General features: G+C 45.2%; 2 protein-coding genes across 2 annotated transcripts; both read right to left on the bottom strand.

Annotated features, from left to right (window-relative positions):
* Positions 1-6,411: 6,411 nt before the first annotated feature.
* LACBIDRAFT_332022 (uncharacterized protein) lies at positions 6,412-8,062 on the bottom strand (the record flags this gene model as incomplete). The annotated part of the gene is made up of 7 exons (XM_001886430.1): positions 6,412-6,646; positions 6,696-6,747; positions 6,803-7,027; positions 7,113-7,284; positions 7,346-7,480; positions 7,523-7,762; positions 8,006-8,062. The coding sequence occupies 7 exons, from the start codon at positions 8,060-8,062 to the stop codon at positions 6,412-6,414; spliced, it is 1,116 nt and encodes a 371-aa protein (XP_001886465.1).
* A 679-nt stretch (positions 8,063-8,741) lies between these two features.
* On the bottom strand, positions 8,742-15,284 carry LACBIDRAFT_332021 (uncharacterized protein; the record flags this gene model as incomplete). Its single annotated transcript, XM_001886429.1, has 24 exons — positions 8,742-8,763; positions 8,937-9,045; positions 9,246-9,296; positions 9,587-9,764; positions 9,785-9,874; positions 10,556-10,600; positions 10,905-11,089; positions 11,141-11,443; positions 11,500-11,865; positions 11,886-11,890; positions 12,010-12,089; positions 12,348-12,442; positions 12,486-12,579; positions 12,869-12,982; positions 13,125-13,281; positions 13,716-13,726; positions 13,759-13,760; positions 13,918-13,936; positions 14,085-14,431; positions 14,506-14,526; positions 14,582-14,602; positions 14,648-14,784; positions 14,840-14,852; positions 15,170-15,284. The coding sequence occupies 24 exons, from the start codon at positions 15,282-15,284 to the stop codon at positions 8,742-8,744; spliced, it is 2,580 nt and encodes an 859-aa protein (XP_001886464.1).
* Positions 15,285-15,307: the final 23 nt, after the last annotated feature.

Raw genomic sequence — 15,307 nt, 5'->3', positions numbered from 1 at the left:
ATGAATGTAGAGAATATGTAGCAGCTTGAAGGAGATTTTAATATACAAATTGGCTTGTTTTTCCCAAAATGAGTCTAGAATTTTTTTCTTCTGGTTATCACTCCCACCAGGTTGACTAGAAGACAGTCTGAACTGTTAGCTTTGAAGCCCTAATATACCCCCTCAGAAAGCCTGTAAATTTTGGATAACCAAAACAAATGAGTATCAACTGGTGCCCAAAAGAGTAGAAGACATTAAATATTTTTTTGAAAATCTTCATTGATGGGATGTTTCGGGCTCAATTTGGACTTTGATTGCCTTTTGTGCATTGAAAACATGCTAGGTTTTTTTCTGGCAGTTGATTACTGATTGATAATTGGAAAATATTATTTTATATGCAGCTGCAAAATTTTTTGGCATCCCGAAACTCTGTAAGCAGGAAAATACTTGTCACTTACGAATATAGTGCACAGCCCTAATGCAATTTAGTATACAACCTATTTTTGGGGGATTTTCTGGATTTTTTTATCATAGGGAAGTGATGCAGTACTAACAAATCCCTCCTTTTTTCCTTTTCCCTCTTTCCTTTTTGGGAATTTTACTCTTTTTCCTTTTATATTCCCACAACTATGATACCAGGGCCCGATAATCTCTCAACGTTCTGCATTTACTACTTGTCTCTTGCCGCTCTCGTATACATAAAGTTTGTGTCTAACTTGTTTCTTACCTGTGCCATCTCATTTTCTCTTGCCAACTACCTCGATGCCGAGGTCTAAAAAGACAAACAAGGTAGTTGTGGGCCTGTGGCAGTTGAAAGCAACGCAATCGAGCGCGTAGACACTGCGTAGACTTCGTTCTCAAAAACAGCTGCAAAACACTGAAGGGCTATCTGGGGCGCAGATTAGAATTATTTCTAAAAAACATAGATAGTTTTGTACTAGTTCCTCAAAAGAAATTCATGTTGGAATGCTTAGATTACGAATGTACCGACAACACCACCACAACAAATAAAATTACCAGAAGATACCGATGTGCAGCTTGATGGGAAGGGGAAGTTATGAGCATTGAGAATAACATGAGGTGGAAAATGGGTACCTACGAAGAGCAGCATTGTGGGACACAGTGGGAGAGAACACAACGACGACCTGGAGCGGGTTGAGAGCGACTGCCGCAGCCAGCCACGCTTGTGCAGAGCACGCCAAGCTACTTTTTTGACAAAATAAAAGCGAGAAATCTTGTATTGCCTCACGTCAAGATAGCGGACAGCAGTTTCCTCATATATGTGACCCTTTTTACGTCAGTACAATTCGCACCTCTCATCTTTTTGAGTCATCCCTTGATGTCCCCAAGACTCGGAGGGAAGGCGCTGCGGCGTTGATCGCGGGATGCCGCAGGGATTCAGTTCCAGACTGTTGAATAGTCGAGGCGGACCGGCAACTCCGGTATGCCGATCCTGTGCATACGCGCACGTACTAGTCTCATATAGGACACTGTAGATAGTTATAGTAGTTTGTAGTACATTCTAGTTACATATGTTTGTAGTATATAAGGGGGACTGAGAGTCCCCGAATTCATTACCTTCTCACTCAACCACTACCCCTCGTACTCGCTGCTCCAACAGGTTATGGGCCCCGAGCCCTAAACATACTACACACACTATACAAAACCTTATCATACCGCTATATCACCACATCACAGACTTTATCATACACGATACCCTATCACACGTTACCCTATCAATTACATAGCAGCAAATGGAGACCAATAATGGATCATCGAATGTTTACCGGATTGAACCGCTTAAAGGCGCGGACAATTACGCGGTATGGAAAATCAAGATGATGGACATCTTGACAGATCAGGGTCTATGGGACTATGTGGATCCCGGAACGGCGCCATCAGACGTCAACCAGAAACCAGCATGGGATAAGAAGGACCGGACAGCTTTATCGACGATAAGATTGCGGGTAGCTGATAAACTATTGGTTTATGTATCTAGCGCAAAAACATCGAAAGAAGCTTGGGATACGCTAAAGGGTCTATTGGAAGCTCAAGGGCCGTTAGGAATAGTCCTTGCCCGCCGAAAGCTATTTCGGGCTAAGTGCGAGGATGGCACTAGCATTGAAGACCACTTCAGGACCCTGAGAGTCTATCAGGAAGAATTGCAAAATCTCGGACAGAAAATAGAGGACTCAGAATTCTCTATTATTCTACTTACATCGTTACCCGATAACTGGAATAATTACATTTCATCTATCGATTCATCTGCGCTTACAAATGCGCCGCAACTCATAGCCAGAATTCTTGAGCACGACAGACGGCTCAAGATTCAGGGCACCGAAGATACCGCCCTAGCTGCCAAATGGGGCAAGAAAAAATACAGTTCAAAGATAACATGTTTTGGATGCGGCAAACGTGGCCATATACAGGCAGATTGCCGATCAAAACCAAACGATCAATCAAACGAGAAGCATTACAAGAAGTCCAAATTTGGGGGAGCACGTGCAAATGAAGTCATTGATGATTTCGCTTTTGCAGGAATTGATAGCTCACCCGACATGGCATTCATTTCAGTGCCTAGTGACGCATGGTTAGCGGACTCAGCATGCACTTCTCACATATCGACGCAGAGGAGCTATTTTAGTGAATATGCTCCAATATCAAATCATTTTGTTAAAGGACTTGGCAATCAGCCAGTCACGGGAATAGGGACTGTGAAGCTAATCTCTAATGTTGATGGAAAAGCTTGCACGATTACCCTAAAGGATGTGCTATATGTCCCAAAAGCACCGCATAATCTCATTTCACTCGGGCGCGTTACGGGCGCCAAGATACAAGTTCTATTTACGGACAAGGATGTGAGATTCAAGGCACCAAATCAGACGATCATGGCAAAAGGTACCAAGATCTCAAATCTGTACCTGATGGATGTGAAAGTCCCAACCAAACAAGACCACGCTTATTCAATAAAAACAAGCGCACACACATGGGATGAATGGCATAGAATTATGGGACATTTGAATATGGCTTCAATTAAACAATTGAAGTCAAAAGGGATGGTTACCGGCATGGAAATTGATGAAAGTGTTCCAGCAACAGAACAATGCCCGGCGTGTATACTCGCAAAGCAACACCTTACACCATATCCGCAAGAATCCAAAGCAGAGATAGCGGAGATTGGTGATTTAACAGTGTCCGACCTCTGGGGACCTGCTCAAACAACCGGAATAGGGGGAGAAAAGTATTTTGCCACGTTTACTGATGGGAAATCACGACGATCAATGCGCTATTTCCTTAAGAAGAAATCAGAGGCGCTATCTAAGTTTAAACAGTATAAGGCATTTGTAGAAACACAAACAGGCCGAAAACTCAAGAAACTTAGAGTTGATGGGGGAGGAGAATTTATTGGAGAAGAATTCAGAGAATATCTATTGGATAATGGGATATTTCTCGAGGTCACAGCAGCTTACTCATCTTCACAGAATGGAATTGCAGAGCGCGGAAACCGAACTGTAGTGTCGGAGGCGCGCGCCATGTTACATTCACAAGATCCACATCTGGCTTACTATCTTTGGCCAGAAGCTGTCAAATATGCTACATATCTCCGAAATCGTTCCCCCACACGTGCCTTAAGGGACGATAAAACTCCTGACGAAGTATTCTGGAACAAGAGACCTAATATTGCAAATCTACAAGAATTCGGCCGCAAATGTTGGGTTTTACAACAAGACAAGAAAAATAAAAAACTTGACCCCAGATCACGCCCATTCATTTTTGTTGGCATTGACGACAGTACTAAAGGTTACCGTTATTGGAACGGCAACCAAATTCTAACTTCACGCAATGTTATCTTCTCAAAGGAAGACACGGAAATACGTGACTATGATGACGTAGAAATTCCGATTAATCGTCCTATGGAGATTGAGGGGGAGAATGATGAGCAAATCAATCCTCCAACAGACGATAAACTTCCTGATGAGAAGATCAGTACTAAAAATAGTACAACCGAGGAAACACCGAAGCCATCAAAAATTCCACTCCCAACACGGGAAAAGTCTACACGTGTTGCCGAGAAATCACCTTTCCATTACAGATTTCTAAATAATCCTGCGGCAAGAGGCCCTAAGGAATGGCAACACCAAGTACCAGTCCTTACAGAGGAAGAATCTCATTTTGTGCAAAACATGGAAACTTGTGATTATGCAATGTTTGCACAAAAAGCGCTGAATGCAAATGACGATCCAAGAGATGTTGAAGAAGCCAGATCCCGTCAAGATTGGCCTGAATGGAAAAAGGCAATGGACGCGGAAATCCATCAATTAGAGAATCTAGGGACATACATCAAGGTGAAAATCCCTAAAGATAGAGTGGCCATCAATTGCAAATGGGTTTTCCGCCTCAAGCGCGACGCGGAAGGCAAAATTGTACGGCACAAAGCAAGATTAGTTGCAAAGGGATTTTCACAAATCCCCGGAATCGATTTCTTTGAGACTTTCGCGCCAGTGATGCGCCTCGATACCTTGCGGCTATTATTAGCTATCGCCGCATCATATGGATTAGTCGCCCACGTTGTTGACGTCGTGGGAGCTTACCTAAATGGTGAACTCAAAGAACAAATATACATGAAGCAAATCCCCGGATACGAGGATGGCACGGACTCAGTACTATTATTACAGAGAACACTCTATGGACTACGACAATCCGGACGCGTGTGGAATGAAAAATTAAACAGGACTTTCATTCAACTCGGCTTCACGCGGCTATTCTCAGATCAATGTGTCTATATTAGGCACATCAGGAACAACCTCATCATCATCGGAGTTCACGTTGATGACATGTACGGTTGGCGATCAGGAGCAGGTCTATCTTTTCTTCTCTTCGAACTAAATTTAGCATGCTGGGGTCCTACTTTGTGAGGCCTTGCGTGATGTGACACAGATATACATTATTACCCTAGGAACTTGTGGTCGTGGTAAACTCTGAAAATAAATCGAGCTTGCCAGGATTACACTGAAGTAATAGTGTCTGGCCCATTTTACTCCAAAATAACCTGGCAATGTTATTGTATGCCTCAAAGGCAAGGGAAAGTGGTCACCATTTATAAGGTGAAAAAATGTATTTTGACATACCTGACAGGGACAATAATAGGAAGTTCATCACTGACCCGGAATCGAACACGCGGCTACAGGAATCAGGCGCACCTCACGTTACACACAGAAGGCAGCCCGTTAGACCGTTACACCACATGGAATTATTATATACCAGGGCACGGTTTGTAGTCATACCCTTGAAGCAGCTGACGGTAATAAACACTCGCGTGAACGCAATGTCCATGCAACCCCGCTACTGTCTAATATTTCAAACCACCATCTATTCTACGGAATTCCGAACACCGAAAATAATCAATGGCCACACGCAATAGAGACAATGCAGAAAGTCGCACATCGTAATGTCTGACCTCTTCCGTAGCGTGATAGAATTTTGAAGTACAATACATACTTGAGATATCGTAATGAATTCAAAGCTTGGTGTGGAAGCAATGTCAACAGTGCAGTATCTAATTCTTTTGGCTGATGCAGCCGTGATTGTTAGCGGAAGCACCACCACCATTCAACTGGTCTCCCCTGCCCTCCCCATTGTCCGATGTGAAGCGCAATGGATGCCTGCCACCCCCGTTCATCAAGTGGATAATTTGACTGGGTAGGCTGCTTATCAAACAAAACTTCTGTTGAATGTGGCTCACCAACCTTGGGCTGCGCGGCAGGAGTGTATAACCGATGAGATGGATGCATCCTGTCGCATCGTCAATTTCGACGATGATTTCATCTATTTTGAATCATTTCCCGTTGTTGTGGCTGCGCAAAAATGTGGTCCTCACCATATTGTGCGCCGGGTGGGCAGCGAACTCGACTTGGGTGAGCCATTGAAGGGTTGATGGTATGCTTTGTGGGATCTGAGGTTTTTATTCAGTTCTTTGCTTACATCTTTTCTCTGCCAAACTTGCGACACCCTTCCATCTCGGCTCTTACAAGAAAAATCGATGCATTCTGTGGAACCTTACTTGTCGCAATGTGGGAGTAAGTTGCATGTAAAGTTTGATTTTGCACGGCAGCTGCATTCAACAATAGCAAGCCATACTTCTGCACGGCAGAAGGTTAGCTTATGGTCAGTGAAATTGCGCTTTTGCATCATAGCTACATTGAACAATAGCAGGACCACACTTCGATGCGGCAGAAGGGTTGGTGCATGCCGATTGAAATGAGGGCACTTGATTCCGAGGCATACGATGCTTGTGAACCAACGGCCAAGAGAATCCGATAGGCTGATGATGGCACTCCAAGGGAGTCCAGGCTTCGGGTAAGTCATGCATTCAATCATCTAAGATACATGGAACTCAGGCCGTAAATTACAAGAAATTCTAAGCGTTCAAAATTAAGTGTCAGGGTTGGTGATAAACGAAAGGCTTCCTCGTTTAGCAGCCAGCCGTTTCTTTGGTGGGGACTCAGACTGGGCGATGTCATCATTGGGCTCAAAAACTAAGTTGTCGAGGTTTAGTGCGTTGCAAATCCAGTTGTTTCCGCATGCAGGCTGATGTTGCTTTAGAAAGTTTGCGATCTCAACCGGTCCTCTGTCCCAGTAATGCCTCGGACCAGTAGCAGCTGACGAACTATGAAAACGTGAGAACGTGGAATAAACGAGGATGATATATGATTTACGTGTGAGCTTGGGGATCGATGAGGCACATGTGGCCTTTGATATCGAGAGCCCCTGGAAATATGGTCAGTAATAACCCCATTTGAACAGAAACACGAAGGTATCTTACCTTGAAGGTCGCAGAACAGAAGGTTTTCCTGAGAATATAGAACGGAAAAGTGAGCAAAGGCGTGAATTGCACGAGTGATATGGTCATCCGCATCCCCAATGCTTCCATTTCCAGTAAACTTTTTCACAGGTGCATCAACGGGTCCACATGGAAGAAGAGGCGTGGCCAAAAAGTTGAGATAGGGAAGTGGGCGGCTGTTCGAAGTTGGTGATGGGATAATCCGACCTAGAATCGCACCTTTGAAATTGAAATAAAACTCTGCAAAGCCAGTAAGTATTATAAATCGTCGGATGCTGTGGAAATTATGTACTGGGAATTGTCACCACACCCTTGTTCGATGCATGAGCATCGAACGCAATTTTGAAGGAATCACCAAGACACAGAAGTTTAAACTCGGCTTCAAGAATGTCCTGGACATCGCAGTGGGACATCTGAAGGTCGATTGGTACTGTTATAACATACTCCTGTCCCTCGAACCTGGCCTGAACAAATGTTATGATCAACCAGCAAATTCTTGACGTGAACGTAAGATCAGGAACTTACATATATACCCCGTTTTGTTGAGCCATTTCCGATGAACCCAGCCCCACCTTCCTCAGATAGAGACGTTTCGGCAACCTCGATTACTTCTCGCTTTCTCGAGGCTTCCATCACGACTTGACCACTGTCTGGCCCTTCCTGAATATATCGGGCAGTCGTTCTGGTAAAGTTGCAAATTACCATCTCAACGTCTCGCGACCAGTTAAACTTTGCGGCCACTGGCCGCACTGGTGGCCTGTAAGCACTTTTGAGTACTTCATATCGGGGAGCTGCTGAACTTTTGGTTAAACCACTCAGCGCTGCACTGTTGTACGTGGTAGAGACGCTGGAAGATTCGAGCCGCTTTCTCTTCGAGACAAGGGACAGCCTAGATTGGAGTTGGTGTGATTCCAATTCATCATTGTCGTTTGCGCGCTGATTCTGTGAGAAAATTTTATCGTCTGAGTTCCTTGATAAAAACACAAGAAAACAGAGGACAAACAAACCCTTTCGCCCTTTGTGAAAATAAATCGGTATGTTGTAGATACTGAAGGGCTACGTCACAGTAGTACTACTAGATGGTACACAGAAAAATATATTGCAGGCAGTCGTCACGCATTAGCGAAGCGGTGCCAAAACCCCCTAACACCCCTCACATCATGCTTCTGAACTAAAAATACAGACCTGCTCCTGGTCGCCAACCGTAGACATGTTAATTTTAGCTTCAGATGACGAAGCCATGGCAGAATTCAAAAGAGAATTTGGCCAAAAGTTTGATATCTCGGATCTTGGAGAACTCAAACAAATAGTGGGATTTGAAGTTCAAAGGGATCTCAAGAAGGGCACAATACATTTAACACAAAATCAGTATGTGGGAAAAATCTTGGACAGATTTGGAATGTCCAAATCCACGCCTGTCAAAATGCCACTCGATCCGAATGTCAAACTAACTAAAACTCCCGAAGGAGAACATCACGGTATCCCAGAATACGCAGCGGCTATAGGATCATTAATGTATGCAGCAATTGGCACGCGGCCTGACATTGCATACGCTATTCAACATTTAAGCCAATTCACAAGCAATCCGAGCCCTGCACACTGGAGTGCAATCAAGCGCGTGTTTAGATACTTAAATGGAACACGCAACTACGGGATAACGTATGGCGGCGGAAACTCTATTCCAGGTTTAGAAGGGTATTCCGACGCTGATTGGGGAAATAATGATCTTGATCGCAAGTCTATTTCAGGATACATTTTCCTATTCGGGAATGCGCCCATATCATGGGCATCACGCAAACAGCGCACTGTTGCTGTATCCACAATGGAAGCAGAATATATGGCCGCAAGTTTAGCAACTCGGGAAGCGATATGGCTTCGCACTTTATTAACAGAAATTGGTTTATTACAAAATAAACCTACACTACTGAATATCGACAACCAATCTGCAATTGACTTTTCAAAGAATCAAGGGTCACATTCAAAGTCAAAGCATATTGATATTCAACATCATTTCGTACGCGAACGTCTCGGCGACAACTCAATCATAATAGAACACTGCGCATCAGAAGACAATCTGGCCGATGTATTTACTAAGGCGCTACCACGCCCAGCTCACGAGAGATTCACGTCTCGCATCGGCATAGATTCGGAGTTGAGGGGGAGTGTTGAATAGTCGAGGCGGACCGGCAACTCCGGTATGCCGATCCTGTGCATACGCGCACGTACTAGTCTCATATAGGACACTGTAGATAGTTATAGTAGTTTGTAGTACATTCTAGTTACATATGTTTGTAGTATATAAGGGGGACTGAGAGTCCCCGAATTCATTACCTTCTCACTCAACCACTACCCCTCGTACTCGCTGCTCCAACACAGACGAGCCCGCTTCACCTCAGTGCTCGCTGCCGTCGGAGGAGGCGCTCACAAAATCGGTCGTTCCGTTTCCTTCGTCGCCGAGAGAGGGGGGCCTTCTTGTCTGTTATCACTTGTAAAGAAAATAAAAAACCTGATCGAGAGCAGATCCGACCCGTTTCTATTTTCCATTGTTGGCTTGAACTGGAACTTCTTACGGTTCCGAGGTGCTCAGTGAGATTCATATCCAGTTGTTACACTATTACATGCAGGCTGTGACGCGAAATAAGGGGAATGCAGATGATTCTATATCTATGAGACAGATACCAGGTTAGATTGTTCATGAAGTTGGTCTTTCAACTCACATTTTTTCCTAGGTAACATCATATCCGTTGATGAAGATCTTCGTTGTACTTCCAAATTCCATATCGACCTTGCTGCCGCCCTTCATGACTATTCCATAAGACTCATGAAACCCGGCGATGTCAATCTTGGCATTCTTCCCCTTAAATTGAACTGTGCTATTGTAAATGGATATTCTGCATGCCCGTGAGCCACCTTCAAGCGCGAAAGTTGAGAATTTAGTGGATTGCTACTGGATTCGGTACTTACCTGCGCGTCTGGGGGGTAGACTGGAAGATAGTACTTTATTAACCATCGAAAGCTTCGAAAATCGGCGCTTGAACGTGGTAGGGGGTAGTTCTGGAAGGAGCTCACCTTAGTGTAGACTAAGTATACGAAACCTCTCTTTCTCACAGCCCTCACCTAGGCCACAAGATAGATGCATGTTGCAGGCTGAGGCTCAGGCTATGTAATTTTAGCACAAACCACGTGTCTCCCAAATTTGGTCACTAGACCTTCAACTTCGTTGTGGACTCGGAATCAGGGTGTTTGGCATGTTCTTCCATCATAGTACAATTGGCCGACATTCCGATCGCGTGTCCTAAAACCAAACGACCTGCCAGTGGATGACGCCATCCCAAGCCCTCAAGGCGGCAGAATACAGATTAGATAAATATTTCCAAGTCGAAAATGAGTAGTAGTAGCGAAGACAGATATTTACGACGGTCGGTCACGATTTGCCATATTGACCTGTCGCTGCCGCCGTAACTGGTTAGGAAGTCCATCAATAACAGTTTCACGGTAGTCAAATCCCTCTGTAATGAGTTTTAAAAAAAGATTTAAAAGATAAATTTCCCTGCACGTTGTGGGGTCTCATTGGATCAAACAAAGACGGTATGATCTAAGAAAGAGTTCAGGTCAGAGACAAAGTTGCAAATGCATGTAGTCACCAGCATCAGCAACTAGGAAAAAATGGAACGGCGGATCAGCAAGATAGAACAGTTCAAGCGATGATGGCAAAGGAGAAGAAATGATACTCACAAGCCAGTCTCCCAGAGGAGTTTGCCGCCATGTAGCATGCATATTCTATAGTAGACGACTTCAGCGGAAGGAATAACTCAAGAGAAATCAAGAAAGACCGAAGACATAGGGGCCGCTGCGCCACAACTCTGTCCTGGAAATACCATCTGTGTAGAAAATCTCGCCGGTTTTCATTGAGTGCCATGTGGTATCTATGTCGCCCAAATCTAGTCGGTGACTTTTTAGAACAACTTGGAACAGATATCATTGTTGCTCACCCCAATCAAACGTTGCTGTGATTTTCTTTGTGAAGGTTGCAGGCTATATTTTTGTCATTTCAATCCAGGTAAGGTGCCGTTCAATGACTTACCACTAGCCTAGCCCAATTTATCTCGCGCTTGTGTGCCTCTTCCGCCTGTTTCCATGCCTCTCTCACCTCATCAAGCTCACGCGCGTGTGTTAGGTTTGCTTCTTCAAATTCTCTCTTGATCTGTGCCAATGCTTCCTTCAGCTCTCGGATCTGGATCTCATTCGGATCGTCGTTGTCAGCTGAACCTAATGAAAATCTCCATCATGACTGAGTCCTGGGGTTTCATCAATTCTCACCATTTTCCGTTCCTGATTCATATGTAATTGCTATGGGTCGGTCTTCTATACATCCTGGGAACGTTTCTGAGAGAAGTGTGAGCGCATCACTGTCATTCATGGCAGACTCGTTGCCCTCATCCTCAAATAGCTTAACATTGTGGCCGAATAGACCTTCGGATATGACGATGTGATTTTTCAAGGAAGACACAGTGTGAGGCGGGGGCACGGAAAGAGTGTTGACACGGCCCAAAGAGGGATTGTTCTCGTCGAAAGACCTTTTTGAGACAATCTCACCATCATCGTCGTAAACGCGATAGTACACTGAAAATTCATCAGGCCGATTTTCGGATAACACATAAATTATGATAGAGCCGCACCGTAACGTTGTTCCCGTTCGAACAGCTCTTGTGTTTCTACCCCGCTCGTGACCTGTGATCTCCTCTCTGTGGGGCATTTATCAACAACCAGTGCCATTGGATCTAGATCAGATGCGCCTGGTCCAGTAGTCCCCCGAAGCGGGAGGTGGATCGAATTTTCCAAAGCTGTCAGTTCCGAGAGAGACTGAAATAAGATGCACTTTTGGAGCGCTAGGCCCTCCATCTTGCAAAGATACCTCATCAGAGAGGCGGCGGTGTGAGGGGGTCTCACTGATGAGGACACGATCCGGCTAATAAAGTGGTCGTTGGAGTAGATGAGGCTGTTTGATTCGAGTGGACCATCTTTGGTGTATAACCGATAGTATACTGTGTGGGAGGGTTCATACTAATGCTGATTATAATCAAAGGAGAGAGAAAGCCGTACTGTAATAAGTTCCGGGTTTCATTCCAGGTGTCTACTGTGGTTGTCAAGGCACAACGATGTCTAAATCGAACATCAGTAACACTCACTGGGTCGCTTCCTGGTAGCCTAGTTGGCTCTCCATCATCGCCATACGACGGTCGTCTTTCATCAGTGGGCATTGGGAGTGCTAGTGGAGGATGGTGGTGGGGTGATATCAAGGGATCGAATTCCCGCCAAATCTCGAACGCAGATAAGGAATGCGATAAGATCAAATAACATGACTCTAGTCCCCAACGGACTTTGGATGGGCCAGAAGGCCTACAGGTAATTGCGAAAAGATAGATCAGCTCCGGTTCCCGTTCCGGCCCAGCCGTTTATTTGTTTGTGGCGTATACCAAAGCCAAATATTGAAATACAGTAAACCGGATATGTAGATATGACGGACCGAGGTCTCGTAGTCGACGTCAACGCAGGTGTTGCGCAGGTTGTGCGCAGGTGTTATGGAGCGAGCCGGTCGGACTTGGAGGAACAAGGAGATTGCTGGGCACAAGTAGTATTGATCAAGTATTTTCAATTGAATTACATAATTCCTGGCTTCTTAACCCAAATTCAACCCTACTCAAGCGACCACCAATCACAACACCAGCCTGAGGCTCATGCCCGTCCTTCTTCCAAACCTACACAAAACTAGTTTAAAAACATCTTTTGGAGCCCTTCAAAAACCCCCTAAACTACCAGTCGAAAAACTCAGGCAAAACCCGTTGAAGATCTAGATGAAGCGAACAATTTCAACACCCTCTGGACCCGAACAACATCTCCCGTTCATGTGGCGTGAGGCGGCTGTCCAGAAATGCTGGAAGACATTCGCGGACTCGGCTGTAACTGAAGAGGGGACGGAGGGGAGGTAGGGTGGGATTGAGGTCAATGCTTCGCATGGATGAGCGGTTTGCGGTGATACATACTCACGAGGAGAAGGACACGTAGCTGACTTCTACCGCAGATCCACGTACTCTGCTCCTCCAACACGACGGAGTTTGTAGCCCGGCCCACTGTCCCAACGTCTACACTCCTATCCTCCCCCTTCTTTTCAGACCTATCCTCCCCCCTTCTCAGACGCGGATTTACGAAATGTCTTCTATGACCTCCGTGTTAGAATCCTCCGGGACCTCCAAAAAATTGAATTTCCTTCAAGGAGTCTCCCGAACTTATACGCATCACTCACGGCCAGCTCGGAAGAAAAGATGTCGCTGATATGTGTGCGCGTTAGGCACTTGAGATGCGATGTCGATGCCATGAGAAGGGTTGGCAATACTTTTGCCTCGGACTCGACGACGACGACATCCTTACTCAAATCGATCCCCTTCTCTCCGCACCCCAACCTGCCCATCGTCCACCTACTACTCTTACTCGTTCATGTTGACGTTTCCTACAAATTCCCACATCTACCCATTCCAACTTTTTCTTCGTTTCGTTCTTGCGCCTCTCCCAACTTGTCCTTCTCATCTTCAGATTCTATTCCGTGTTTGCAGTCTGTAACCCTGCCGCCAACACCATCGACGTCAATCGACGAATTTGCGCTTCCTTCTCCGCAGTTCAATCCCAGCAGAGCAGCTATCGAGCCGCTCGTCATTATCAAGAACAAAGTTCTCCATTTAACGAGAGCGATTGCTCTAATTCCGCTTCCCTCTAGCAACCATCAAGAATTCAATGCAACGGCTCTCCCTGTTATTTTCATCCGCGAGGATCCGGACTGAGCGCTAAGTGAGTCAGTCCTTAGAGAGAGCAACATATATTTACACCTGTATACACTTACCACATCAGCCACTGTATGTGCATTATTGAAGAGTCAAACGTACCACTATGAATCGTTGTAAGCATTTCAACTTGGAAATATTAAATTATCAAGCTCTAATTGGTTCCCGCCTCAAGAGGACAATAGGAAACCGTGATCGACAATCCCTCTGAGCCGTTGCTTTTTTCGATTCCTAATTTTAAATGTTGGTTTGAACTTGTACGCTTTCTGAAGGTTCCGAGCTGCTCAATGAGATTCATATCCAGTTATTACACTATTACATGCTTGTGACGCGAAGTCAACGCAAAGTAGGGGGAATGCAAACGATTTTATTGACCTATGAGATGAATATCAGGTTACCATGCTCTTGGAGTTACCGTTTGGACTCACAGGCCGTCTGTCTTGTCCGTTGACGCGGATCCTTGTATCGCTTGTAGGTGTCATCTTGACCCTGCTGCTGTTTTCCACAGCTATCCCAGTAGCATTTTGAGACCCAGAGACGACAATGTCACTCCTCCCCTCCATACGAGCTGCGCCAATGTCTCGGGTGCGCATTCCATATACGTTACCTTGTCCGTTGACGTCGAGACTTGTATCGCTTGTAGCTGTCATCTCGACCCTGCCGCTATCGTCCACGGCTATCCCAGTAGAATTTTTTGACCCAGAGACGCCAAAGCTATTCCTCCCCTCCATACGAACTGAGCCATTGCCTTGGATGCGTATTCCACATGCGTTACCTTCAAGCGCGAGAGTACAAGGCGATTCAATGAATTGCTCTGATGCGATAATTACCGGGGGACCAGATGCATACCTCCGTTACTCGTATTACCGCCTGCATAACAATTATTTTAACAGGTGGTTACCGTAAACTGGAAGTCGGTACTTACCTGCCAAAAGCCGATCCGAAGCTTTTAGTGAAATATTGTAATCGTGTAGAGCAATCAAGAACTCACTATCAGGGGCTAGGCGCTCCAAAACGGGTGTTTCATTTGAGGGCCCTTCAACTGCGAGAGTTGAGGATTTAATTAATTGCTCTGATTCAATAATTACTGCGCCATTGGATGCGTACCTTCGTTTCTCGTAGTACGGCCTGCATGACAATCGTTTCAAGAGGTGGTTGCCGTAAACTTGAAGGGCTTACTTACCTCCTACCAAAAGCTGCAAGATTCCGTTTACAGCCGTTTTCGACCATTCAACAATTTTTGTTAACGGATTACATCCCTGTGAATGAAGAGTTTTAGTTGAAACAGAAGAAAAAACCTACACGGGAAGGCTTGCAGTGTACAGATAGACAGCCACTCCTATGAAAATCACGACACCGCCAGCTATAAGAATAATACGGCGGCGAGGCAGTAAATTCTTGACTGTAACCCAGAAATTAAAGCGCCGCTTGGCATCAGTTGGCGGAGAATTCTCAGCTAATCCGAAGCTTTTACTGGAACCTCGTTAATCGTGTAGAGCGAATAAGAACTCACCGTCAGGAGCTGGCTCCAAATTGTCGACAGCATAAATTTCGCGTACAATTATGACAATTCGAGAATTTTGAAGCAACCAGTGGAGATCAGACATCTTGGAGGATACTTCAGACATCTCGGAGGATACTTCAGGAATCG

This window comes from Laccaria bicolor, genomic scaffold, assembly GCF_000143565.1.
Source record: "Laccaria bicolor S238N-H82 LACBIscaffold_38 genomic scaffold, whole genome shotgun sequence".
Classification (NCBI taxonomy): domain Eukaryota; kingdom Fungi; phylum Basidiomycota; class Agaricomycetes; order Agaricales; family Hydnangiaceae; genus Laccaria; species Laccaria bicolor.
This window is presented reverse-complemented; position numbering and strand designations above follow the sequence as displayed.